We start from the raw sequence: 27,889 nt of genomic DNA on the forward strand, positions 1-27,889 counted from the left end.
ATGTGTATTCATTTTTGAAAGACAGAACGAGCAGGAGAGGGGCAGAGAGAGAGAGAGAGAGAGACAGAATCCGAAGCGGGCTCCAGGCTGCGAGCTGTCAGCACAGAGCCCGATGCGGGGCTCGAACTCACCAACCATGAGATCATGACCTGAGCCGAAGTTGGACGCTTAACCCACTGAGCCACCCAGGGGCCCCTAAATCTCTGCCTTTTAAAAGTCTGGAAGGAAACGCACCAAGTTCGTGACCCAGATGAATTTTAATTCTCCCTCTGTGGAATTTGATCATTACTTGAGGATGAATCATATCAGTGGGATGGAATCATCAAGGGAATTATTTAGGAATGAAGCCAGCTGTCCTTGAAGCCAGGGGCTGCTTGATGACTTGTGTCATGTATGATTCTTCAGGCAGGCGACGAGGGGCGGGGCGGGGAGATACTGAGTCTTCTGGAGGCGGGAATCGAACCTGCTCCTGGAGCACAGAGCAGGCCCCTTCAGCATGAGCTCGACGTCGCGGGGAGCCGAGAAAACGGCGGGTAAGGCGCGGAGAATCCCCGAATTCGCCCGGCCTCCCTTCCGTGCCTCCGTCCGCCAGGGGGCGCCGCTGGCTACTGTCCAGCTCCCAACTGCGCGGCCCAGCAGGCCAAACGGCCCTCTTTCCAACCCCGTTTGCCCATCCCTGAGATGGGCGCGGCATTAATTTTGGGTGATAGGTTTATTTCACCCCAGAGACACGTTCAGTGCCCCACGTTTCTAAGCTATTTCGGAGAGGTCACGGACACCACCCTCCAACCAAAGTTTACCCAAGTACTAGGATCAGGCCATGGAGGGGAAACTGAGGCCCAGAAGGGGCTGTGCCTGGAAAGAAAGCGTCAGAGGCCCCCTTCCCCCTACAGGGAGTCTGGGGGATCCTCAGAAACAGGAGGTGTAGAGATTTGCCGTTGGGGGAGGGGGCGGATTCTGTGCTTTGTTGCTGTTCTGTAAGAGGGAGAAAAGGCGGGCGGCAGGGGTCCTGGGGCTAGGGAGAACAGAACCCACAGACCCGAGGACAGAAACTACAGCCACTTAAAGCAACAACCAGCGAGTGCACAGGCGGTCATAAGCTAAGTCAGTCTTCAGAGACAGTTCCCGGCACAGAGCCCTCTTTCCTGCTCCGTATTGGTCCCGACCGGAGCTCCTGAGCCAGAATCGGGTCTGGGACAAAGCTTTGGTGCTGAAAATTCTCCCGTTCGAGTTTCCAATCTCTTGCGTGGAGCTGCCTGGCAGATGAAGGCGAGGCGCCTGAGGTGGGGGTGCATCGCCTGGGGGCTGCCTCCCCACCCCCTCGTGCACGGCTACCCTAGGAGCACGCAGCGGGCCCGGGCCCGGCACACAGCAGGTGCCCAATGAACATGTGATAAAGGGTGAACGAACCAAGTGATGGATGTCCCTCAAGAGTGGCCGCTGGAGAAGGTGGACAAGGGGCCTGGCAAGACACCCTCTTTCCACACCGGGGGTGGAAGCCCAGGAGGGAGAGATCCCAAGGGTGCTGGGAGAGGCTGCCTCCAGCCCAGCCCCTTGGAGAGCTCTCTCAGCAAACCCAGGTTCAGACTGGCCCCCAGCCAGCTGCCTTCGCTTTGACCGTGAGGCCTGCCTAGAACTAAAAGCTTGGTTTTCTCCCTCAGTGGTAGGGGTGGTGGGGACGGCGGACAGAGGCAAGGCAGGGGCCACCTCGGACCTCTTCCTGGAAGGCCCACCCACCCAATCAGGAGCCATTAGGTCCCGAAGGGCTCAGCCATCACACTGGCCTCATGGTCCACGCAGGGCTTGCCCACAGGCCTCTGGCTGTCCAGGGGTAGGGCCCCAGGGTCTGGGCCGGCCTCAGGGACCAGCAGCTCAGTGTCAGGTGACTCCGAGACCTCCGTGTCCAATGTTGGTCCCTCCTCCTCCTCCTCCTCTTCTTCTGCCTCCTCCAGAGTCAGCTCAAACTGGAACCTGTCGGGGCCACCCTGCTCGGGGCGGGTGAGATCCACAGGACTGCGGGTGAGATTGCTCTGGTACCACTCGCGGTTGTCCTCCAGTGTATCCAACAGGTCCTGTGCGTCTGGGTGCACGAGATCAGCCCACGTCTCCCACAGTGGGTGTGCAATGTAATCAATGAAACCCACCTGTGGGTTGATACAGGGCAGGGAGGTGGGGAAGGCAGCTGTGGCGTGAGTCACCGTGGAACCTAGACCTGGTCCGGCCTCCAGGCCTCTGCCCTGCTTGTTCCCTCTGTCTGGAATGCCAGCTGCCAACTCCTACTCATCCTTCAAAACCCTCTTCAAACAGCCCCTCCTCTGGGAAACCGCTCCTGCCCCTTCTGGTCTCCCTCAACCCCTAAGTCTTTCTCCCTACCTCATCCCTGTCACCTCCCCTCAGGGCCGGATGTATGTGGCCCCCAGACTGGGAGCCCCTCCAGGTTCCCCCCGCCTCCACGGCACCCAAACAGGTATTTCCAAGCTCCTCCCGTACGGATCCCTCCCCCCCTGCAACGGATCTCTCTCCCCGCAGTCCAGAGGGAATGCCCCCCGGGACTGACTCCACACAGCCCAGGGCAGACCTCACCCTTAGGCCACTTCCCCTCACTGGCCAGCTGTGGTCAAGCCAGGACTCCCGGGGTCGGCTCACCCAGCGTTTCCCTCCCCTATCCCCGGTGCCTGCTGGTGGCTCAGCCCAGGGGCCCTCACACCTGGGACTTCTCCACCGAGGCGGTGTGCTTGTCACACATGGGGCTGATATCCAGGCCTGATTCACGCTCCCGGTCGCCCTGCTGGAAGAACTCGGCCATGATGCGGTCGGTCCACCGGCGGTACAGCTCCAGCGGCTTGGTGGGGTTGCTGAGGTCAGCACAGTGAACCAGATTCTGCAAGACCTGGGGAGACCAAGGCTCGGGAGGGCTCGGGCCGGGCCACTCTCAGGCCTGGTAGCCTCCGCAAGAGGCTGGCGCCACGAACACCCCCATCTTACGGGTGGGGAAACTGAGGCCCGGGTGGGAAAGAAGGGCCAAGGCGTCGGCGTGTGGCTCTGGGTGCCTCCGTTTCTTCAAGCTGGCTGCACAGCCGGTGCTTCGTAAGCAAAGCTAGGTGAGAGCCGTGGAAACCGAGGCTCCAGGGCCCATCTGGACACACACCTGGATGCGGTCAGAATAGTTGTCCAACAGCAGGACTCCAAGGCTTGTCACCTTCTTGGTCTCCACCATGGTCTTGAGGTCGGCCAGGAGGTTCATGTGTTTGGACATGTCCGTGGCCAGCACCTGGGAGCAGACAAGATGACGAGGATGAGGACTGCGCCCGCCCCACCTTCCAGACCCCACGCCCACTCTGCTCCTTAGCCCTCTGAGCCTCAGGACCCTCAACTGTGAAATGGGGGGATGTCACAAGATTCAGTGCAAACCCAGTTCACCAGAGGAGCTGAGTCAACGGTCCCTTCTCCAAGGTTGCTGGGTTCGTGAGCGTACATCCCACCCATGGGACAGGGCACAGGGAGAGAAATTAAACCGGGGGCTGGGGTGCCCGAGGGCAGTGGTGAAGCCCAGCAGAGGGCATAGCCTGTGCAAAGGCCCTGGTGCTGGGTGAGCTGGGGAACACAGAGGAGGCAGTTGCGGTGGCAGCTGAGGGGAGCAATGAGTCTCAGGGAGGAGTGGGGGATTTATTCAGAGGGCCACCGGAGCCACAGGTGGATCTGAAACCAGCAGGCACCTGCCTTTGGTGCTCCCCAGCCCCCCTGTGGCCACCGTGCGGCCAGAAGGGCTGTTTTCAGACTTTTGGAGGGAAGTTCAGCTCTGAGTACAGCTGTTTCAACTTAACTGAAAAAAATAATAATAATCAGTTTCACTGGACCCGAGCACAGCCAGCCCAGGAGGGATCCACACGCAGTGCGTGGGCTCCTCTGAGAATCAAAGAAAAATCTCAAAAGTTCTCCCCAAACCTCCCACCTGCCCGAAATGATGTTCCTACCGGGGGTACCTATTGCCCAAGGCCCCAAGTCAAGACCACCTCACCAAACTTTTAATTCTTGGTTTCCTCTGAGCTGTTCCCTCTGCTAGAAACACTCCTCCCTACCTCATGGCCGCCACACCCTGTGAGTCCTGCCAATTTCAGTGTTCCCTCCCGGGGAAGCCCTCCCCAGCCTTGAGTACTCCCCTGCCTCCCCCCATCACGGCTCCATCTCTGGGTTCTCTCAATGTGGCTCTGCCTGTGGGTCCCTCTCCCTCACAGGCCATTGAGTCTCCTAAAGTCTCCTCCACAGGCCATTGAGTCTCCTACTGGTCATTGGCACAGGGCAAGCACACAAGAGGTGTCCAATAAACGCTTGTTAAATTAATGAAAGAGGGGCGCTTGGCTGGTTCAGTCTGCAGAGCATGCGACTCTTGATCTCAGGATCGTGAGTTCAAACCCCACGTTGGGCGTGGAGCCTACTTAATTAAAATAATAATAATAATAAGTAAAATAATTAACGAATGAGACACAAGACCCCAAAGCCTACTGCTGTCTTTTGATCGGAAAAATACCAAATGGACAGACTTATGGCTCGGAACAAAGTTGCACCTGGAACCCCAGAAACTCAGTTTATGAAACTCTGCCAGGATTTCATTCCCCCAAGCAAGGGTCTGGTGACCCTCACCCAGGGCTTGGATGGTCACTGCCCCATTTTACAGAGGAGGAAGCTCAGGTTCAGAGCGGAGACATGTCCAGGTCCAACCGAACCCCCAGCCAGGCCAAGATCACCCCCATCCCGTTCACAGCCGTGTCCTCACCATGTCGATGACCATCCTGCGCAGACTCAGCCGCTGCTTGGCACTGAGGTTCTGGAAGATGTCACAGTTCTCTGCCTGCAGCAGCTTGAAGCCCACGGCCAAGTGGTGGTTCTCCAGCACGGAGGCATCGTTGTACATGAGCGCAAGCTCTGAGTCTGTGGGGGAGGCAGAGAGCCTCAAGACCTGTCCACCCACCACCTCCACCCAAAGGAGTTGGTAGGCAAACTCCTACTCGCGCACGAAGGCCCCAACTCTGATGCCCTCCATTCCGCGAAGCCTTCTAGAATTCTGTCTTTCCCCCTAGCCCTGCCCTGACTGCAGGTCCGGGGACATCGGTGTTCAGATCTCCCTCCTCGAGACCGGGGACCCCTTGAGGCGTCGGCGTGGCAGGAGGCAGTGCGCACTGAGTGCCAGTTGAATGAACAACTGAGTCACCATCTAACTGGATTCTGGGGTGGTTAAGAAGGCTCCACTCTCATCCCAGGCTCTCCAAGGATGTATACAAGAGGCACCCAGTAATTATCTGAGTGTTTCCGACATCTCAAAGGACCCCGAACTTTCAAACCTTTGTGGCCCCGGATCACCTCTGCCACGTTTGTTATTGTCTCACGTATTGAGCACCTACTGTGTACCTGGAACTGCCCTGAGCACCAAAGGGAAGGACTGTCCCAGCCATTTCACAAACGGGGAAATGAGGCCCAGAGCGGGAATGGGTGGGTCTGGGGTCGGGTGATTGACAGGTGGGGCCCCACCGCCGACTCACTGGTGTTAATGAGAAACTGGTTGGAGACCCCAGGGTGGTCCACGTCGTGGATGGCACTTGCGAAGATAGCAGCCAGGACTTCCAGGTCTGTGAAAACGGCCTGGGCAGGCAGGAGGCGTGAGAAGTAGGGGGTGGGCTCCCTGCACCCTGCACCCACCCTGGCTGCCTCTAGACTCAGGGTAGTACCTCAAGGGCAGGTGTGGCCAGCAGCACGTGCGTGGACTGAGCCACGTCGGCGGCGTGTAGGCTGTTGTGGTAGGCCACATCGGCATGGTAGTGACTCTCCAACGTCAGAAGGTAGGTGACGAGTGTGTCTGCTGGGATCTGAAATGTCTTGAGCAGGTCTCGTTCCTGGTCCATCACAGGCCTCCAGTCAAGGCCTTGGCCTCTGGGGCAGCAGCATACACCGTTCCTATGCGTTCTCTCCTTCTGAGCTCCTATCCGTCCCTCAAATGCCCCCTCCTCCAGGACGCCCTCCCTGCTCTCCCTCCGAACTCCCTTGGTCTCTGTCCTGCCCCTCTGGTCTATCCCCGACCTCACAAGCCTGGGGCTCTCTTCGTCCGGTCCTTCCCTCCAACCCTGAGTCTCTTCAGGGCCAGGCTCCGGGCTGAGGCTTGTTGCCAATGCATGTTTCCACCTAGTGAACTCCTATTCGTCCTTCAATACACAGCTCGCATTATGCCATTCGGGGGGATCAGGGAGGACTTGAAGAATGAGTGTCCCCCGAGGCCTTGGGGTAGGAGGATGTGAAGGAAAGAAGCCCCAGTAGCGTTGGAAGCCAAGGGCGGGGAGGTACCTGAAAGATGTTGAACATGATGGTTGTAAGGGGCCGGTTCCCACTTAGCTCTGCCACCTTGAACACGTCGAGCCCCCATTTGTTGGTATCTTCCAGTTCCTAAAATGCGAAGAACTGAAGCTTAACTCCAGCCCAGCTTGCTCCGACTCTGGACCCTTGACATCCCCCACTGGGCCTCGGGTCCTATGCTGAGCCCCACCTGCCCAATCTACAGGTGGGCAAACTGAGGCCCAAGGCAGGGCATCCACACAGAGCCAGGACTCAACGGCAAGTCTCGGTATTCCAGTTGGGGACCCACCTTGGCCAGCTGCCCCTCCTGGTCAGTCTGGACCCCAAAGCGTGGGACGGTGGCTGCAGAGAGGCCGGCACTGTGGGGGAGCCCACGCAGGCCGCTGATCTGGGACATGGGCCTTGGGGTCTCCGTGGGGGTCACCCTGGGCAACTCCATCTCAGTCTGCTGGTCTGTAGATGGAGCAGGGCGGGGCTCAGGGAAACTGATTCACCTGCTGGGGTCATCCTGCCTCGCCGCAGGTCACGGACCTTGCCAAACCTCAGGATCAACCTATTTCTTTTTCATCTGGATCAAAGTGAGCTTGGAGTAAAGTCCCTATCGGGCCAGTAGCTACCCTTCTCCGTTCATGGCTGATCTCAGTGACCTCTTCTGTTTGATATCGCCCGTCGGCAACCAGGGCTCAGCATCTTCCCCCCAAAAGCCCAATGTGCTTTCCATCTCCCAAGGTGGAGACCCAGCTGTCTCGTTCACTCCCTGTCTCCCTTGGAAAACTTCTACTCGTGCTTCAAAGCCCTAGCTTTAATATGCCCCTCCACCTAACAGTTCCTTCTGTTCCTCTCTCTGGAACAGCTCTGACCCATGGGTTGGAAGTGCCCATGTCCAGCTCTGTCTCCCCAGGAGGCCTGTAAGAGAAGTCTTTCCTTTTTCTTGGTTCTTCCTACCTCTATTGTGTTGCTCAAGCAGTGACCCACCACAGCTCACCCAGGAAGGTTCGGGAGATGTACTCGGACACCTGGTTCCCAGAGCGGCTGGTTTCAGACAGGTGAGTTAATTCCCGGTTCAGCATCCGCTTGAACTGCAGGGGAAGGTGAGCACAGTGATGATGGGGGCACCGTGGCCAGACGCAAACGATCTGGGCTATCGGGCCCTCCTCACCTTGTTGGAGGCCATCTCCCCCACTGAGTGCCGCGTCTGCAGTGTCTCCAGCTGATCCAGACACCAGTCCAGCTCGTCCAGTGTCTCCAGAGCCAGCTTCTGCCCAGTGTCCTCTGGGGGCCGAGCTGGTCAGGAGGCCTGCCTCACCCTCCCCCCTCCCCGCCTTGGGGACCCCGCAGCCCTCATGCCACCTTCTCTTGCATCTGGGCCCCAGAGCCCTTCCCAATAAGGCCACTCAGGACCTCAGGATCTGAGTGGTAGACATGTCCCCAAGTAGCTGTGTGACCACGGATGGGCAGGTCTCTGCCCCTCCCTGGGCCTCAGCCTCCCCATCTGTAGTATGGGTATGGCAGACCCCACCCCCAAAGGTGTTCTGGAGATTACAATTAGCAAGTCCCTAAGGACTCATGGGCTGAGTAGGTCGCCATGGAGAGCAAGTTCACAGCCGTCCAGCTGTGGGAGGAAGGGGAAGGGGCAGGCACATTACCTGTAAGTGGAGGGGGCTGACTGCCAAATAGGGGGTTTTCGACCGAGGCCTGCCTGCGGTACGGACGGCCTCGCTCACTCATGGGCCCCGCCCCCAAGTCCTCCAGGCCCCGCCCCCGCCCCCCCCCCCCTTGCCCCGCCTCGCCCCGTCCCTCAGGTCGCTGGCCACCTTATTTCGGGTCAGGCCCCACCGCAGCTTTGCCCACCTGTCTTCAGGCCCCGCCCCTCTAGGCCTCGTCCCGCCCCCTCCTGCCCTTCCCTCCCGCAGGCCCCGCCCCGATGCCTGCCCTCGTGGGCCCCCTCTCTTTCTCGGCTTGACCCCGCCTCCGCCCCGCCCTCTGCGTACGTGGCTGCCCCGCGGCCTTGCAGGTGGGCTAGGGCTGCGACGTTGCTCCGAACCGTTCTCAGACTTGCTAGGACCTGTCGGAAGGGGCGCGGTCAGCGCTGGAAAGCGGGGGTCGGTTCTCCCCGCTTGGCCCAGGGGAGGAGGGGCAAATGGTGGGCACCCACCTGGGCAAAAGGCGTCACGATCATGTCTTCTCCGTGTCTGCGGGGGGGAGACGGGACATCAGGAAGGGCGGCCAAGAGAAGCCCTCACGCTGGTTCCCATCTTCCAGCTTTTTATACATATATATGTATATATATATATATATATATATATATATATATATATATTTAATGTTTATTTATTTTGGAGAGAGAGAGAGAGCGAACATTGGAGGGGTAGAGAGAGAGAGAGGGAGACAGAGGATCCAAAGCAGGCTCTGCGCTGACAGCGAGCCTGATGCCGGGTCTGAACTCAGCGCTGGGAAATCATGACCTGTGCTGAAGTCCCGATGCTTAACCGACTGAGCCCCCGGGGCCCCCCACACCCACCGCCTTCTTCCAGCTTTTACCCAGACTATGCCCTCTACTGAGTGTGACCTCCCCACATGACTCCACCTTTGGTCCCCTATGCTCCCCTCACCTGACTAGTCTGAAAGCCACCAGAGTTCCTCTGACCAAGCCCCATCTCACAACTAGTGAACCATGGGCAGCAGAGGTCTTAAGAGAGGCAAGGCGGAAATTACCATGTTTTTCTTTTTTTTTTTAATTTTATTAAAAAAAATTTTTTTTTCAATATATGAAATTTATTGTCATCCCCAAAGGCAAGGGAATTAAAAGCAAAAGTGAATTACTGGGACCTTATGAAGATAAAAAGCTTCTGCACAGCAAAGGAAACAACCAACAAAACTAAAAGGCAACCAACGGAATGGGAAAAGATATTCGCAAATGACATATCGGACAAAGGGCTAGTCTCCAAAATCTATAAAGAGCTCACCAAACTCCACACCCGAGAAACAAATAACCCAGGGAAGAAATGGGCAGAAAACATGAATAGACACTTCTCTAAAGAAGACATCCAGATGGCCAACAGGCACATGAAAAGATGCTCAATGTCGCTCCTCATCAGGGAAATACAAATCAAAACCACACTCAGGTATCACCTCACGCCAGTCAGAGTGGCCAAAATGAACAAATCGGGAGACTATAGATGCTGGAGAGGATGTGGAGAAACGGGAACCCTCTTGCACTGTTGGTGGGAATGCAAATTGGTGCAGCCGCTCTGGAAAACAGTGTGGAGGTTCCTCAGAAAATTAAAAACAGACCTACCCTATGACCCAGCAATAGCACTGCTAGGAATTTACCCAAGGGATACAGGAGTACTGATGCATAGGGGCACTTGTACCCCAATGTTTATAGCAGCACTCTCAACAGTAGCCAAATTGTGGAAAGAGCTTAAATGTCCATCAACTGATGAATGGATAAAGAAATTGTGGTTTATATACACAATGGAGTACTACGTGGCAATGAGAAAGAATGAAATATGGCCCTTTGTAGCAACGTGGATGGAACTGGAGAGTGTGATGCTAAGTGAAATAAGCCATACAGAGAAAGACAGATACCATATGGTTTCACTCTTATGTGGATCCTGAGAAACTTAACAGGAACCCATGGGGGAGGGGAAGGAAAAAAAAAAAAAGAGGTTAGAATGGGAGAGAGCCAAAGCATAAGAGACTGTTAAAAACTGAGAACAGGGGCGCCTGGGTGGCGCCGTCGGTTAAGCGTCCGACTTCAGCCAGGTCACGATCTCGCGGTCCGTGAGTTCGAGCCCCGCGTCGGGCTCTGGGCTGACGGCTCAGAGCCTGGAGCCTGTTTCCGATTCTGTGTCTCCCTCTCTCTCTGCCCCTCCCTCGTTCATGCTCTGTCTCTCTCTGTCCCAAAAATAAATAAACGTTGATAAAAACTGAGAACAAACTGAGGGTTGATGGGGGGTGGGAGGGAGGGGAGGGTGGGTGATGGGTATTGAGGAGGGCACCTTTTGGGATGAGCACTGGGTGTTGTATGGAAACCAATTTGTCAATAAATTTCATAAAAAAAAAAAAGAAATTTATTGTCAAATTGGTTTCCATACACCGTGTTTTTCTTTTCATTGTGGCTACCACGAAGCTCAAATCAAGGTGTTTGTTCGGTTGCTGTCATGGAACATCTCCGGATCGCCACCGAACTCCAGGCTAAAGTCAAGCACACAGACTTACTGGGTATCATTCTCAGCATGCTCGACTGAATAAGGGAGCTGTCTGGAAAGCACCTGCTTAAACTTCAAAGCCCAGCTCAAGTGACCACTTGAAGGAGGTTTGCTGAATGGAGACATTAAGGAAGGAGGGACGAACAAGGAGGTGTCATCCCATCCGTCTTGGACTCACAGATCACTGGCCACAGAGGAGTTCCGAGACATGGCCTTGGGTGAGAGGTCGTAGTCGCTGTCGGAGCGGTACAGGAAGGACTCTCGCCTCTGGCCGTGCTGAGCAGGCGCCTGGATGACCCGGCCAAGGCCAGGCCCGGCCTGCGGGTCCAGGGTGCTTCTCCCGCATGACAGTCCATTTTCCAGATCAAAGCTGAAGGCAGATTAGGCATGGTCAGTGCCGAGGCTCCTGGCATGTGGAGGCCTGGCTGTGGCCCACACCCGCTGTCACACCCTCCCCGGGGGGCCTCGGTGGGTTGGGCAGAATAGCCTCCGACCTGTCTGCCTCCCCACAGGCACACCCCGACTCAGGGACGGCGTGTCTCCCATTCCTCTGTCTCCACATCTGTACCCCGGAGCCTTTCCCACTGGGAGCAACCTGGACTCTGGGACATGGGTTTCGGATCTGTCCCCAAGTGACTGTGTGACCATGGGTAGGTTTCAGCCTTTCTCTGGACAACTCCTTCCCCGAGGAGGCTTTTAGGGAGTTACAACAGAGGACCTGACGAGGGGCAACTGTGTAAATTAAGGTCGAGGTCCCATGGGAAGTTCACGGGGACCGGAAATGACTTCCTGGGTTTTCCCTTCTGGAGACCAGGGTCCTGCCTAGATCTGACACGCTCCAAGGCTCCCCCCAGCCAGCTTAGGAGATGCTCCCATCACCTGTCCCCACCCCCAGCTCCCAGGCCCCAGCCCATTCCTTATGGCCCGGCCCCAATCTCCACGACCACGCCCCCAGCTCACTTGGCCTTGTCCTCAGTTTCCCCACTCGCCTGCTTCGTTTTAGGTCCAAACGCTCTGCCTGTTCTTTTCCACCTCCGGGCCTTTGCACAGGCTGTGCCCTCTGCCCGGAGCACCAACGTCCCTCCCTCGGGTGCCCCTTGTTTCGGATATTGGGGAAAATACCCCCTCCCAGCTGTCAGCCCTTGTGTCTCCATCATGCCACACTCTGACTGGGTAAGGGGAATCTACATCCCTACCCCTTGGGATTAGAGATCAGAGAAAAAGTGGGAGGGGCCCGGGGAAACAGAAGTGTGGGAGAGGAGTTAGGACAGTGAGCAGTTAGCAACCAGGGAGAGGAGGGGCCATCTGGGGGGGGGGGGTGTCATGGGCTTTTGAGAAGGGGATAGGCAGGAGAAGCGAAGACAGGAAGACACCGGAGACCGCCCCAAACATGGGGCCCCTGGCTAAGGGCCGGTGTCCGCTTCGTCCCCTGCGAAGGGACCCCATCCCAGACCACCGGCCAGGATCAGCACCAGCCTGAAGATTCTGAGCGGGGGATTCGGTTCAGACCGTGGTGGGGGTGGGGGATTCGACAGGATTCTGTCCAGTTCGGCCGGATTCGGTCTGGGTCGGTCAAGTACAGCCAGGTTTGACCTGAGTTTGGTCAGATCACACAGGTTTGGGCCTGGTCCGGATAGGTTCGGTCGGGTGAATTCGGTAAGATTCGGATACGTCCGACCGCGCTCGGGAAGGTTCGGCTACATTCGGTCATGCTCGCCGAAATCCGGCAGCGCCAGGTTTCCGAGCAAGTCCGGGTGGCCCTCGACCCGAGTCGGGCGTACTCGGCTTCGTCCGGCCTCACTCGGGTGAATTCGGGCATATTCGGCTACGTCGGCAGCTCTCGGCCTTTTCGAGTTCACCGCCTCCCTGAGAATCCCCAGGCTGCTGGGACCTCCGAGCTCCCGCTTCGTGACGTCACCCTTAGGGGCGGGGCTTCTTAACCCTGCCCTGCCCAGGCCGGGGCTTGGCGGCGGGCAGCGAAACACTCTGGAGGGCTAGCGGCCCTCGGAGGGGGGAGTCCTGCCCTCGGAGGGGGGAGTCCTGGGGGTGGTGCACCTCTACCCCTTCCTTGCCTCTCCTCAAATGTTCTGGAAGAGCAAATCTATGGATCAAGAGGGAAACTGAGGCCAGGAGAGGCAACAGGGTGCTGGATTCGCATCCAAGTAATAGGTGCAGAGGGTTAAGGGCTGGGCCGGGATTTTCGCGCCGCGAGAAAAGCTGTTTTTCTTTCTGCTCTAAACTTAGCCCGGAGCGGCGGGGTCACACCGTGATTCCATGACGCGGGCGGCGCGGAGCGAGGTCGCCTGGACTATGAGAATCGCGCGTCTTAGGTAAACTGAGGCAAGAGGGCCTCGGAGGAACCCACCCTCCTCTAGTCTCACCTTCTGGGACTGGTGGCTCTCCCTCAACGCCTTTGAGCTCTCTCCGGGGAGGACCTCTCTCCCTCCGCAGGGACCCCTCTTCGCGGGCGTCTGGTGCCCTGGGGACGCTCTCCGGGATCTGGGACACCCCTCCAACCCCTCCGGGGCTGAAATGGAGCCATCAAGGACCACGGTCACGACTCCCTCCACCCTGCCAGCCGTCGCTGGCCGTGTGACCTTGGTGAAGGGACCTCCAGTCCCTGAGCCGCCAGGTGCCAAATTATCAAGTGAGTACTAACGGGGCACGAATCCAGCGCAAGGCGCCAAACGCGGTCCGCGCGCACAAGCCCCACCTCCCGCCCCAGCCTCGCCCCCGAGCCCCACGAGGTCACAGCTTCCTGAAGGGGTCGCGATTCGAACCCGGTCGAGTCTTTGTAGGACGCGTGCGGGGCTGCGCGGAGCCAATGCTCTGCGAGGGCAGGTCCGCTTTCACCGTGGGACACACAACTCGCCCGCTTACGCTGCGAACGCCCTGTTTCGAAGGCCCCGTCAAATCGGGTCTTCATCTGTAGACACCGAGGGCTTAGCGTGAGCCACCCCCCGCCCTCCCCGGGGGCCATCGAGTCGCTGGCTCCGGGACCCGACTGGGGAGCGAGACCAAGGGGAGGAGTCATTTCCTCCTCCCCTCACCGCCAGGGCGTCCAGCCCGCCTGCCCCGGCCGACGAGGGTCAGGAGGAGACGTGAGCCTCAGCCCGTCCGGCTCGGGGCTGCACATCTGGAAAGGGACAGACGCTGGTCCCCAGGGCACGTGGACAGGCAGCGGGTGGAGGGAGACAGAAATGGAGAAAGAGTCTCCAAGTACGAGAGACCGAGAGCGGGCAGAGGGAGAGAGATCCCGAGAAAGAGAGGGAGGGGCAGAGCATCCCTACCCGGATTCCCCACCCGGCTCCAGCTGTCCCTGACTCTGCCCTTCCCACCTCCAGCCTGGCGGTTCTGGCGACCCCCGCCAGGCCCTCCTCCTCGCCTCACCACAGCGGATGGGCCACAGTGAAGCGCCGCTGCAGGCGGATACTCTGGTTCACCAGGAGCTTCCGGAAGAGCCCGGGGGAGCCGCGAGGGGAGCCCCGGGGAGAGCCGGGCCCGGGGGCCGGGGCGGGCGCGGGGGGTCCCTGCATCGCCAGGACCGCAAGGAGGCTGCACCCAGCGCGGGCTGCGCGGGACCTTTTCTGGACAGCCGCGGGGGCGGGGCCCGGCGGGGAGGGGGCAGAGGGCGCGCTTGGCCCCGCCTCGCCGCGGGACCTCTCCTTGAGGCCCCCACCGGGACCAATGGGGGAAACTGAGGCACTGAGCTGGACGCGACTCTCCGCTCCCTCCCTTTGGGGGTGGCCCCGTGGGTCCCAGAACCCGGATCTTCCGCCACTTCTCTCTGCCTAAATGCCCCTAATTAGAGCAGCTTCTGGGGTTGATAACTCGGCCGACAAGAGTGAAATGCGGAAGTCAGTAAGGGAAGCGTCCCCCTTTGTGAGAGGGTCACAGAGGCACGGAGTTTACCGAGGGGCTGCCCGCGTCTCACACAGGGCTTCCAGTGCCCCTCTGCCCATTTCCCATATGGAGACAATGAGGCCTGGAGCCACTCGGCGCTGCCCAGAAACTACAGACCCTTAACCCTTTGCCAGGTGGAGAAACTGAGGCTTGGAGGGAGGTAGTAACAGGCACAAGGCTTTGCTGCAGGGCAGCGGGGTTCAAACCCAGCTCCCCCTCTCTGAGTCCCCGTCCACTAGGCCCCGCATGACCCCCACCCACTCTGACATTCCCCAGGCCCCGTCTCTTTCCTCTCTTTTGCTGTTCCTACTAGACAAACATCCGCACTCCACTCTCGCCAGGTCTTCCGTCTGTGAAGCATCAACTGCCTTTCCTCTGCCCCAGGAGGGACCCCAGGGGGCCCGGAAAGGGAGGTGTGTGTCTGGGGGGTTCCAGGGGTCTGTAGCAGGTGCTCTATCCTCTGAATGCTGGCATTGGGATGGCCCTGCCCCATTCCATAGGAAAGGAAACCAAGTCTCAGGGTATCGCGCTCGGAGGCAGGACCTCGAATGCGCCTGTTTTAGGCAGAGGCAGCTCTAAAGGCATCTGTGTCCCTGCTGTGGGATGACACCCCCTCCCCCGCCTGGGCTTTGCCCCAGGGGACTTCATGAGTTTTGGGGTCCTTAGACAAACGGCACCCCCATTTCTGGCACTCCTAGGGGAATGTGAGATACAATGGGGGTGGTTAGAGCTTCGGCGGGGACACCTGAGGTGCTACAGGCAGGAGAACTCTGACTCTCTCCTGACTCCCAGCCATCGCATTGTCCCCATTGTACAGGTGAGAAAACGGAGGCTCAGAGAAGTAGGGTCCCGCTGGGGCTCAGGAGTGCAGAGAGTCTCAAGGGCCTGGCTGGGAACCCCCTCCTGCTCCCATGGCCCTGCAACCGGACACCTGGTGGGAACCAGACTTGCTGTCCCAACGACAAAAATACCATCTGTAGCTACTGTGGCTGGACCTAATTATAGCCGGTCCCCAGGGGATAGAGGCCGCCAGGATCAGCCTGGTGGAGGCACTGGGGACAGGGTCAGGGGAGCCTTGATATCACCTCGGCCCCGTGGGAGGGGCTTGGAATTGCCTGGTGTCCCCAAGGAGAAACCGAGGCACGGAGAGACTCCGTCCCTCCCCAGAAGTCACAGCCATGAAATGGAGAGCTAAGACGAAACGCATCGACACAAACTGCTTCCTACTAGCCTGGAGCTGAGCCAAGGGCTGTGCATGTAAAAGTCATTTGATTTTCAGAGCAAACTCTACAAAGTGGGGACTATCGTGCTCATTTTGCCGATGGGGAAATTGAGGCACAGAGAGGCGGTGTTCACTTGTCTGGGGGAGTGGTAGGGCCAGGGTCATTCAAGCCGAGGCAGGAGGGCTCCCTAGCTTGTGCCCTCTCCCACTTAATGCTTAACTGGCTCCAGCCCCTCTGGAGTCCCGGAGGCTACTCTGACATTCGTGTTTGATCAGAAGTTTTAACAGTTTAATGGTTTGAAACATTCATAGATTCAACTTTAAATATTTTATTCACAGTTTTAACAGTAATGCTCTATTAATAGCTTTTTGGATGGAGAAACTGAAGCCTGGCCGGCTTGACTGCGGGAAGCCCCGAACCCAGCCGGGTAAAGAGCTGAGGCTGAAGGAGAGGTGGACGTGAGGACTCCCACCTTGACTTTGTCCCTGTGTGCTGCATGACCTGAGGAAGTGCCCAGCACTCTAGTGCCCTTAACATATCACTGGAATCTGCTCCCCCCCCCCACCCCCCCCCCCCTTTGAGTGTTCCTTCCCTGGGCAGACACTTCTTTCCTCTGCCACCAGATGGCCCCAGTGAGATGGGTGCTGTTGTGCCCATTTTACAGACAAGGAAACTGAGGTCTGGAGAAGAGCCATGACTTGCCGAAGTCCCCATGGAGAGTCTAGACAAAGGGAGGAGGGTGGGGGCTGAGCCCAGTTATAGACGCTCACATGGGGCAGATCTCACCCTCCTCTGCTCCAGACCCTCTCCATGGCTCCCCATTGCCCTTCTGTCTCAACCCCCACCCCTCTGAATGCCTTGTATGGTCTGAACCTTTTGAGGTCTGAGCCTCCCTCACCCCCCTCCTTCCTCTTGGCTCCCTCTGCTCCAGCCTCTTCCCCCCCCCTCCTTACTTTTCCTTGAACCAACCAGGTTCATTCCCACCCCATGCCTGTGCCCAAATGCTTTTCTCCGGCTGACTGTTCGTGTTTCAGGTCATAACTGGAGCACGACCCCCTCCAGGAAGCCCTCCCTAACTAGATGGGCAAATATCCTCTGAGCGTCCTTCTCTCATAGGTACAGTTTCACATTTCCTGCCATGATTATTTGATCTGGATCTGCCTCGCCCACTAGACCCTCAAAGGCAGGAAGGACATGCCTTTGCTCACAGTGTGCCCTCGGTGTGTGGCACTCAGTATGTAAATGAATAAGAGAGGCTCCCCTCCCACCCTCCGGCCACAGTGATCTGTGTTCAGCTCTTCACAGAGCTGTTCTGGTCCTCTTTGACTCCTGAGGCTCGGCACATTCTATTCATTCTGCTTGGCATATCCTTCCCTTCGTTCTCGCTGGCTAAATTCTCTTCATCCTGCAGTTTAAGCTTAGATGCCACCTGTTCCAAACCATCTTTTCTCACCCCCTGCCTGCCCCGTGCTGGATCAGAAGCCTCCTCTGAGCTCCCCTGGCACCCTGACCTCTCCCCATGGCAACACAGGTCACTCTGTGCTACTTCCCCCTGGTGTGAGTATCTCCACCATCAGCCTGTCAGCACCTGTTTACCCACGGCTGAGTCTCCAGTACATAGTACTGGAGCCTGGCACATAGTAGGTGCTTAATAAACGCTTGCTGAACCAGATGCCAGCATCCTCCCAGACCACATGATCTGCCTGGGGCAGTGGGGAGGACAGCCAGAGCTGGGGACGAGGCTCCCACACAGAAAGTTCAAGACAAAATGTAGAAAGTACAGATTCGTGCTTGCATCTCACTGTCAACACTGTTGTTCAAAGAAGCATTGCCACTTTTTCAGGACCACACAGCAGGTTAGCCTTGAACCCAGCTTCCCCGAGGGCTGAGACCCTCCCCCCCACACCGGCATATATATGCACGTGCACACGCACACACACTCACAGGAACACAGTCCCCTCCCTTCCGGAGCCACTTGGAGTCTCCCCCTAGATGGGCCCAAACCCGTCTGTTTGTTCTTTCTTGAAGATGGAAAATCATGAGTCACTGGGAGTGGGGACAGGAGGAGCTGAGGGATGGGGGGGCGGGGGCTGGTGGGGGCATGGGGCCTGCTGGGTCACCTGGGAACAGCTCCAAATCCTCTGGGCCATGGGGCCCATCTGCCCCAGATGTCTCCCAGGGCTGCTAGAGGACCAGGCTGGGAGTGTTAGTCCAGGCTTGTCGGCCAAGTAAGAAGTTAGTGGCCCCAGGAGGTCCGTGGGCCAAAGTGGGAAAAATGAAAATCAAGATCCAGAGAGGAAAGCAACTCATCTGACGTCACCCTGCCTGGCCTCAAACCCAGGACTCTAGATCTGGCCTAGAGTCAGGTGGCTCCCCCTCCCATTCGAGGAAGGCCTGGGGTTTCTAGATCCTGCTTCTCAACCCTCCACCTCCTCAGACTTCTAGCCCTGAGACTCCCATCTCTGGTCCCTCTAAGGCCCCTGCTTTACCTCTCTGTGTTTGTTTTCTGTCTTATTCCCCTGCCTGCCACCCCCCTTGGTTTATATGAAAAAGGAGCAGCAGCCCTCCCTCTTTACCACCGCCCCCCCCCCATCTCCACCCCATCCCTCTTGATGTGGAAAAAGCATGCTGTGTTCAGTCTCCCCAAGAGGCTCTTCTCCTCCCCAGGTCACAGGGGGCAGGGTGGAGAGGGGTGGCCAGACAGACCATAGAGAAGCTCCTTCCCCCAGCGCTGTGGGTAGCCCTGGTCCTCTCATACACACTCCCCAAGGTGCCCTCAGATACTCACGGTGACCACCAACCCCACACACGTCCCAGGACATTCCAAGATCTGGAGGACCCTCGGACACCCAGCTGGGTCAGAGTGAGATCACCCTCAGTCACACACCCATGGGCACCACAAGGGGAAACACATAGGCACGTACGCAGCGATGTACGCACACCCAAACGCATCCGGTCAGCCACAGACACAGCTGGCTCTGGACACGCACAACAGGTCGGAGTACACACGGGTGCAACTGCTCAGACTCAGACACGCACTCAGATGCAACTGCACCGTAACGCAACCAGTCACAAAGCCATAAGCAAACCCTCCAGCTCCAACCCACATAAAGAGCAGCTTTTTCCTCCAAAGAACCGGCCTCAAGCCAAGCAGCAGAGACCCCCGCCCCTGGAGAAGCAAGGACCCTCCCCCACTCCCGCCAGGCCCCGCGCGCCCCTCCCCCACGCCTTGGGAGTGCCCTGCCCCCGCCCACCTACCGCCTGTAGAAGGAGGTGGGCCAGGAGCGCAGCGACTTCTCGAGCCCGGGCCGCGGGCTCCGGTCCCGCTCACTGCGGCCCGCGGACTTGTCCGGGTCCGAGTAGAAGCGCTGCTGGATGCGGATGGGGCGCCGGGGCTGACGCCACAAGTGCTTCGGGGGTCTGGCTATGCCTTGGCGGCTGCGAACGCGACTCAGCTCGCTGGATGCCTCCTCCCCTTCTTGGACCCCTGGGGTCTCCATGCGCCAGAAGAAGGCGGCAGGGAGAGCAGGGAGCAGAGAGAGCAGGGCACGGGAGCCCCGAGAACGAGGAGTATCTGCGCCCGCCCGGGTCGGGCCAGGACCGGGGGTGGAGGCGACAGCGAGCAGCTGTCCGCGCCGGAGGTGCTGAGGAGGGAGAAGGTAGAAACAGGGACTCAAGGTGGGGCTGACACCAAGGAGCTGTCCTTGCCCAGATGGTGCTGAAGGACAGCACGGAAAGAAGAACTTGGGGGTGGGGGTTGGAAACAGGGGCTGGGGATACCCCGAGAGCAGAAAATGGTTTGCTGTCCTCCCCTCTAGTGCCGAGTGAAAAAGGGTCAAGACATGAGCTTGGAGTGAAGACAGAGATTGTCCTCCCTGTTGCTGCCGAATGGAGAGCTGGGAGACAGGGGCTCTGGAGATCCCCAGCGCTAAGGCTCTGTCCCTTCTCCTGGTGCTGAAAGGGAAGGTAGATTCGGGGACTCCGGGTGGATGAGATGCGAGGAGCTAGCTGCAGGAAAGCGCAGAGACAGGGGTTCAGGAACACCTCCACACCAGGGCGTCGTCCGCCCAGGAGGTGCTGAAAGCTGAGCAGCGGCGGGTCCTCAACCCTCCCCAATGACTGTAGCAAGGAGGAGTCTGGAAGCAGAGTCAAGGGCTCTGGTCTTCAGAAGTAGGCACAGATGGTGTTTCTCTGTCAAGCTCAGGAAGGTAGGATTAGCAGTTCAGTCCTAGATGGGGTCTCCTGGGAGCCCTGAAGCCCCTACTCACACAGGGCAGGGATCCGGGAAGGGCAGAGAAATGGGGAGGGCTGTAACAGGGCCCTCCCATCCCTGGGGTGGGCACACAGAAACTGCGTCTAGTCGGGGCTGACAACAGCGGAGGTGGGTAGAGAGGGGCACGCTTTTATAGCCACACCAACGCCTAGACCCTCGGCGGAAACGGTGGGATCTCATTCGTCCCACTATGCCTTGGGCCCCACCTCACAGCCATGATTCCTGCCCTCAAATCCCAGGCCTGCCCCTCCCTTCCCCAGTTCTAGAAACTCAAGGCCCTACCCACCAGACATCCTAATCCCAGGAGTAATTTCCTGGTAAGTGGCAGAGGGAGGGTGAGAACATTTTCTATTATGGTTAACAGAAGTAGACAGGGACAAGAGCAGGGCCGGGTTGGTGGGTGCAGTCTCTGGGCTGGGGCAGGGATGCATTTGGGGCCACTCGGTGCAGCAGATTTGGGGGCAGGAAGAGCCAGGATCTCAGAAGGCCATTTCAAGGATATTTCTCATGGAGACCACCCTCTACCCTAGTTGTGTCCCCAGGTTGGAGAAATGGGAAATGTTTGGGCCCGAGAGCCAAACAGACTGGGTTCAGCACAAACAGCTCTTCTATGTACTTTACTTTCATGGTTCAGTCAATGCCCTTCCTCTCAGCCCTCTGCCCTCTAGAGCTGATAGGAGATAACTTGGTCCATTGGCAGGGAACATGGGTTCTCCCACTGGCTGGCTGTCACTCCACCCACCCCCACCCCCGGCCTGTCTTCTGTTCTGGAAAGTGGGGATAATGTTCGTGTCCTACATCCTGGCATTGTTGGGAGGGTGAAAAGGGATGCCACCTGCCAAGGGTCAAAGACTAGGAGCTGTCCACACCAGTCCCCCTACTCTTTTACTCCTGCTGGTGTCCACCAATGCCTGGTTTGTCTACCTCGTAAATAACTTCTGTATCTGCCTACTTCTCTCCAGCCCATGGCTCCACCTTGGTCCACGTACCACCATCTCCTGCCCAGAACTGCCCAGGCCTCTTCATTGGGCTCTTGCTGCTTCTACCTCTGCCCTTGCCAATTCTACTCAGTAGCCACAGAGAATTTTTTAAGTGCCAATCTGATCAACTCACTCACTTGAAAACCCACCCATGGCTCCCCGTTGCACACCATGAGGTCTTATGTGGCCCAGCCCCTGCCAACAGCCGCAGGCTCCCCTCCCACCCTCCAATTACACTGATCTGTGTTCAGCTCTGCGCACACCTGGTCTTCTTGAGATGTGCTTTGCACATTCTGTTCCTTCTAACTGGCGTATGCTTCCCTGCCCTTCTGTGGCTGACTTCGCTGAACCCTTCATGCTAAACTCAGATGCCACTTCTTCCAAGTGGTCTTTTCCTCACCCCGTACCCCCCAGTGCAGGGTCAGAAACCTCCTCTGGACTCCCATGGCGCTCTGATCTCTCCAACTGGTATGAGTCTCTCTCCATCAGCAGCCTGTGAGCCCCTGTTTGCCCGTGGCTGTGTTACCGATACAGGGCCTGACACATAGTAGGTACTTAACAAATGTTTTCTGAACAGGTTAGAGAAAAGTTCAGCTAGACGAGGCATTCTGTCTCTCCTGAGACTGAATCCCCTTCATCCCCATCTGCCTCCTCACCTGCTTGGGCCTGGACTGTGGCTTTGCTCTGTTCCTCGAGCCTCGATGGTGAACACCACACGGGCACTGGGCTCACCCTCTCCAGGGGTTCCAAGGCGGCTTGACAGCGGCGGCAGCAATGGGGTCCCTGAGAATCGTCTCCGGACGAGACCACTGCCAAGCGGGCTTATGGGAGCCAAGCCAGAATCCACCGACTCTCGGACCCTCTGGGGAGACAGTGGTGAGACGTCAGCAAGTTCCCAGGCAAGGTGCCTCTCCGGGGCCCAGGGAACCGTGAGGAGAGTCTGAGATGCCCTCACCCAGATTCCTGGACTAGACCAGAGAGCCATATCTCAGTCCTACTTTCTCCCTGAGTGAATTTACATCTCTGAGTCTCAGTTTCCTCATCCACGAAATGGGCGTGTGGATCTCAGACCCGCAGAATATGAGTGGTCCTGGCCCACAGTGGGGGTTGCAGCAATATTTATTTATTAATCAATTAGTACATAGTAAGTATATTTATTACTGATAACATTCTATAATATATACTGCTATTTAATATAAGAATACTCTAGTGATTTTCTATCATATTATATTTTTCATTAAAACATAAAAATAAAACATGCCGCACATGGACAAGTGAATAACAACAATGCCAATAGCTAACCTTTCTTGCACACTCACTGCGCGTAGGTGCTGTTCTAAGGATCCCTCACGGGTTAGTTCACAAGGGCACAACAGGGCTGGTATATAGACCATTATCCCCATTTTATTTGAAAAAAAATTTTTAGAGATTTTATTTTTTAAAATAATCTCTAGACCCAGTGTGGGTCTCTAGAGCCAAATTCACAACCCCGAGATCGAGATCACATGCTGCTCGCATGTGCCAGCCAGGCACCCCCTCCCCATCATCCCCACTTTACAAACAAGGAAACTGAGGCTCAGAGGTGAAGAAAATGCCCACGTTTGCTGTTGGCAAATAAATCCTGAATTCGGAGCTGTGGTGCCTCATTTCCTGAAGGAAGAACTGAACAGGGGAAATTAGACGAGAGGGTGTTGGCAAGCATGTCCTGAGGAAACACTTGAGACATTTGAAAATCAAACAGAATCAGAACGAACTGATGAATCAGCAAGGGTGAGCTTTCCAGCCCAACAGAACTGGCTTCACCCCATGCCACGTGGTGTAGGGGAAAGCATGCCTCAGTGTTCCCATCTGTGAAATGGGATGAAAGTGATACCAATCATTTGGCGGTGTTGATAATAAAAGGACAGGCCCACATGTTCCAGTCACAGTCTGAGACCTGTCAGGGGTGCTGACTCCAGGTCTTGGAATTCACAGCCTTGGGTGTGTGTGTGTGTGTGTGTGTGCGTGCACGCACTCACGCGCTGGGGGATCAAAGGAGTAAATGGGATGTGGGAGAGGTGGAGCTCAGAGGGGCAGCCCAGCCTTCCCCTGCTCTGCCACTAAGCCTCACCAATTAGTCTATCTCGACAATCAGACATGCACATAGGAAAACCGAGGTCCAAGACAATATGGCACATCAGGGCCAGAGCTAGGGCAAGGGGAAGCAGGAAAGAAGGTACGAGGAACACACATCAGTTGCACCTCTATAAGCCATGTTTCTGCAGGGCATTTATTTCTTCACGGAGGAAGAGGAAATGACTGGCTGAGAGTCACAGAGCCAGGGGCTGCTCAGCTCGCCCCCCCCCCCCCCGCAGCCCCACTAAGCTCTTTGCACAGATCTGATCTTCTAGGACCCAGGATACTTAACCGGTCCCCTCACTTCCAACCCCATATGAGCATAACCCTCTCCCAGGAGCACCTGAATCCTAATGTAGAAATCTAAGTGTTCAGCACTAGGCCTCCCCTGGGAGGTTTTGTGGTAGCCGGGAGGATGTGCAGGGAAAGCAGAGGGTGGGGTGTGTGGATGCATTGGGCCCCTCCCAGAACAGGAAGCCCACTGGGACGTCACCTGGCCATTTTCTTCTTGGGGAAGCTCGGTTCCAGATGGAGAAACCACCTGCCCACATTCATACTCACTCATTTATTCATTCAAAAAAAAAAAAAAAAAAAGAAAAAAAAGAAAAGTTCCCATTGTGCTAGAAAGAAAATTAAACTGTGTCATAGCCTGGAGAGTGATGGGGTGAGGGGGACGGATAATGTTGCTCAGGCGTAGTTAGGGGCCGCTCTGAAGAGGCAACTTTGAACTGAGATCTGAAAGAAGTGGGAGCTATCCAGGAGAAAGCTAGAGCAAAAGCATACCAGGCACAGGGAACAGCATGTGCAAAGCCCCTGAGGTACGACTGAGCTGGCGGGTTTGAGGAACAGCAAAGGGGCTGGAGTGGAGCGTGGGAGATGAGTGGGTGGGGGGTTGATACAGAGGCTCGGGGGTGGGATGAGGAGTTGGGAGTTGATTATGGGAGTGGACTGAGAACTTCTGAGGGATGTGAGTTGCTTTATCATTTTAAGAAGCCTCCTGTGTTGGGGCGCCTGGGTGGCTCAGTCGGTTAAGCGTCCGACTTCGGCTCAGGTCACGATCTCGCGGTCCGTGAGTTCGAGCCCCGCATCAGGCTCTGGGCTGATGGCTCAGAGCCTGGAGCCTGGTTCCGATGCTGTGTCTCCCTCTCTCTCTGCCCCTCCCCCGTTCATGCTCTGTCTCTCTCTGTCTCAAAAATAAACAAAACGTTAAAAATAAATAAATAAATAAATAAATAAATAAAAAGAAGCCTCCTGTGTTGGTCTCAGGGCAAAGGGACGGTCGGGGGCAGGGTAAAGGCTGGGGCAGCATCTCAGTAGGTCAGGATCATGGTGGGGCCCACGGGTGGATTTGGGATATGTTTTGGAGGCTGAGAGATGGGCCATGGCCATGGATGTTCAAGGGGATTCAAAGGTACATCATGGTTATGATGGGTGACCAGTCCTTTACCGGATAACCAATAGCCACATAGTTACCTGGGTGGGTGGGGCCACCTGGACGGGGAAGATTGGCGGGGGTGGGGGTGGGGTGGGGAGTATGATAATTAGGGCTTGGTTTAAATATCATGTGACCCTCCCAGGGGAAGCCAGTGGAGGCGGCTGGATGTTTGGGTCTGGGCTTGTGGGGGGCCAGGCTGGTTTTAGGGTAAAACAGGAAAGACAGGCCCTGTGGGGAGTGGTTGACCTTCCCCCGTCTGGACCAGGGCTGGGGCAAGAGTGGGGCACTCTCAGAGCTGTAGGCTGGAGAGGGGACGGCCCTCCTGGCCTCTCAGCCGCAGCATGAATCAAACTGCCACTCCAGACTAATTGCTTTCCCTGTTGAGAGGCTGGCAAGGGGACAGAAAGCCTCGGGGGAGGAGGGGGAAGGGCTTGGAGGGAGGCCGAGAAGCTGTCTTTCTTGCCTGTGCTCAAGATCTCGATATGAGCCAGCCCTGGCTGCAAGCCCCGAGTCCTGCCTCTAAGACAAACCCTAAATCTGTCTCTCGCCTGCTCCCTACTGTCCCGTGGTTCCCAGCACCCCCAGAGCAAATTCTCAGAAGCCCCTGGGACCCCACCTGCCCCAGGCCCTACCCACAGCTGCCTCTCACCTTCCTCCATCTCCCCGTAGCTCAGCTGGCCCCAACCCCACCTAAACCTGCCTCAGGACCTTTACACGTGCTCTGCCCTCTGCAGGGAACGCCCTTCCCCCAGCTCTCCCTCAAGGCTGGCTGCTTGTTTTCATTTATTCAACTTAAATGTCACCTCCTGGGAGATGCCCTTCCTGCCCAGCCTGCAGTGTCATTCCCACTGGACCCATCCCCAAATCCTATTCTTTTTCTTAGTCGGTTTGTGAGTTCAAGCCCCACAACAGGCTCTGCGCTGACAGCTCAGAGCCCGGAGCCTGCTTCCGATTCTGTGTCTCCCTCTCTCTCTGCCCCTCCCCTGCTCATTCTCTGTCTCTCTCTGTCTCAAAAATAAATAAAAACATTAAAAAAAAAAAAAAAAGGAGGAACGGGAGGATCTTGGGTGGTAGAAACATTGGGGGGCTCAGCAGTGGTGTTCAGGGTGCAGACAAGGGTCCCGAAGGCCCAGGTTCAAATCTCAGTTGGCCACTCACTTTGAGGGAGGGATAGCCTCTCTGTGCCTCAGTTTCCTCACCTGCAAACTGGGACTATCCTCATCCTTATTCTCCTTGCATAGACAGCTGGGCTGTGGATAAATGAGTTAAGGCATGCGGGACCTTGCCTGCTGCAGGGGACCAGCTCAAACCACAGGGGACCTCTCTCAAACCACACAATTTTAGCCCCCGCCCTTTTTTTTAATATAAGCAAACAGAGTTCCAGTTTATCACTCAGGCCTTGGTGATCAGCCTGGGATTCAAAGTCAGCCCGTGCTGGGTTCTCTGCATACTACCTCAGTTTCCCAGAATGAGGTCGTTGGCCCCGTCCCTAAGGTGTGACCTCCTACCCTCCCTGGACTGAGGGCGCCCAGGCCTCCTTCCCTTGGGCAGTCAAAACCTCGCATCCAGACCCCAAGGCTCCCTGCTGCTCCCTCCTCCTCTACTGGTCTCCTGCTCCTAAAGGCACTGGCTGCGGCCCTGGGCTGGACACCTGGATTGCATCCCAGACTCCTAGTGGCCTCTCTGGGCCTCGGTTTCCCTATCTGTCAGTGGGCCCCCAGGCAACTCTGGGTGTTTCCAGTAGGGGACATACTGTGACCCCCTCCCCGACGGCCTGGACAGCCCGCCCCCCAACCCCCAGCCCCCACTCACCTCACTGAGCAGGAAGGACAGTGCTGTCCCGCTGCGCCTCATCCTGCAGGCATCTCTGAGCCCGGGGAGACAGATGTGAGATCCCTGAGGCCCCGAGAGCCCAGCCGTACCCCTGTGAGACTCCCCCCAGACAGGGGGCTCATCCCACACCCTGTACCCTCTCTCAGAGCCCGCAGATACTCAATCAAGGTAGCCCGGGCCACACCACAGGCGCCAATGTGGGGCCCCCCCCCAGAACTCTGCGGGGGCCCCTATCCAGGGACAGCAGGCCCCGATGCCTACGCACACTCCCCAAGCCTCCTGCTCCCTCCGTGCCAGGGTCAGCAGCCTTGGAGCATAAGGACCTTCGGGAAGAAGTCCCCTGGCCCCGGGCCCCATGGGGGACCATTCAGCTTCCAGCCCAGCTCTGATGGATTCAGGGACCCAAGTCCACTGGCTGAGAACTCCCCAAACTCACACAAGGCCCTGCTAGGCCCCGGGCAGGCCTGGCACCCACTGCCACCGCTGAGTCCTGCCTGAGTCCCGTGACCTCCCTGGGAGCGGAGGAAGGGAGGACTGGACCTGCCCAAGTGGGCGGCTCAGGGTCCCCCCCCCGTCCCGGCGGAACCCCTTAACTGTCTGAGTGCCAGGCTCAGACAGGACACACCCATATACCACCCTGAGGACAGAGCCAGGGGGTGGCAGGCAGAGTGACGGGGGAGAGTGTGGGGTTGTTCCCAACATGGAGTGTGACCAAGTGTATGTGTGTGTGAAGGGGGAGGTACGTTCAGGGAGGGTGGGGTGTTAGGTTTAATTGTTCCTGTGTTTGTAAGAGAGACAGAGAGATGGAAACATGAAGAGCCAAAGAAAGAGAAAGAGAGAAAGAAAGGGAGAGACACACAGAGACAAAAAGAGACAGATAGGGAGAGACAGAGAGAGGTGCAGATTTGAGTAAGAATGGAAAGATTTTACCCGCTCAGGGTCTGGGACACATGCTTCACAGCATAGCCCATGAGGTGTGGCCTCGGGAGTTTGGGGGTGGACCTCTGGGGGGTCCCTGGAGGCTCCAGGAAAGCTGGTCACCACGCTGTGCCACTCTAGGCAGATCGATGACCCTCTCTGGTCAATGCCCTCTTCACAAACAGCGGGGACTGGAGCTTCAGTGGAACCAGCACCCCCCCCCCCGGGGTTCGGTGGGAGGGGCCGTGGCCAGAGGAAAGGGGTTTGTGTGGTGCTGTCACCTCTCGAGCTACTGCAGGTTAATGTGTCACCAGAACAGCCGCCTGCCGGGGAGGCCCTGCCGTCCCTCTGCCCCCAAAAATCATTAGAGCATGACCCTGTCCCCGGGGCAGGCTTCACCCCCCCCCCCCCAATGCTGTGTGACCTTGACCTCCCACCTCTGTCACCACCCATTTCACAGAAGGGTAAACCCAGCCTTCTGTGGTTGGTAAACCCAGCCCCCTGGAGGGGGCAGCTCCAGGCCGGAGTCCTGGCCAAGGCATAGCCTGGAGCCTCCATATCCCACTCTGGCTAGAGAAGCCCGGATGGTCCTGGGGATGGGGTCGGTGGAAGCAGGAAGAACCCACTGACCCACCAAAGGTCCCAGCCCCAGG

The 27,889-nt window shown here is 57.3% G+C and overlaps 1 protein-coding gene across 6 annotated transcripts; it reads right to left on the minus strand.

Moving 5' to 3' along the window:
- Positions 1-238: 238 nt before the first annotated feature.
- On the minus strand, positions 239-26,783 carry PDE4C (phosphodiesterase 4C). Of its 6 annotated transcripts, XM_047849930.1 has the most exons (17): positions 26,755-26,783; positions 26,298-26,352; positions 21,592-21,797; positions 10,735-10,926; positions 8,498-8,534; positions 8,334-8,407; positions 7,989-8,041; positions 7,502-7,614; positions 7,328-7,421; positions 6,632-6,795; positions 6,334-6,432; positions 5,724-5,888; positions 5,538-5,637; positions 4,775-4,929; positions 3,149-3,271; positions 2,708-2,890; positions 239-2,144 (listed from the first exon to the last, which is right to left on the minus strand). In XM_047849930.1, exons 2-17 carry the CDS (start codon positions 26,337-26,339, stop codon positions 1,752-1,754), a joined length of 2,193 nt encoding a protein of 730 aa, XP_047705886.1. In that variant the 5' UTR covers positions 26,340-26,352; positions 26,755-26,783; the 3' UTR covers positions 239-1,751. The 6 variants fall into 6 exon arrangements, with proteins under 6 accessions (XP_047705886.1, XP_047705887.1, XP_047705891.1 ...); XM_047849931.1 differs by lacking the exon at positions 26,755-26,783 and having other exon boundaries at positions 26,298-26,354; XM_047849935.1 differs by lacking the exons at positions 21,592-21,797; positions 26,298-26,352; positions 26,755-26,783 and adding an exon at positions 13,947-14,286.
- Positions 26,784-27,889: the final 1,106 nt, after the last annotated feature.

The sequence above is a fragment of the Prionailurus viverrinus genome, chromosome A2, assembly GCF_022837055.1.
Source record: "Prionailurus viverrinus isolate Anna chromosome A2, UM_Priviv_1.0, whole genome shotgun sequence".
Taxonomy (NCBI): domain Eukaryota; kingdom Metazoa; phylum Chordata; class Mammalia; order Carnivora; family Felidae; genus Prionailurus; species Prionailurus viverrinus.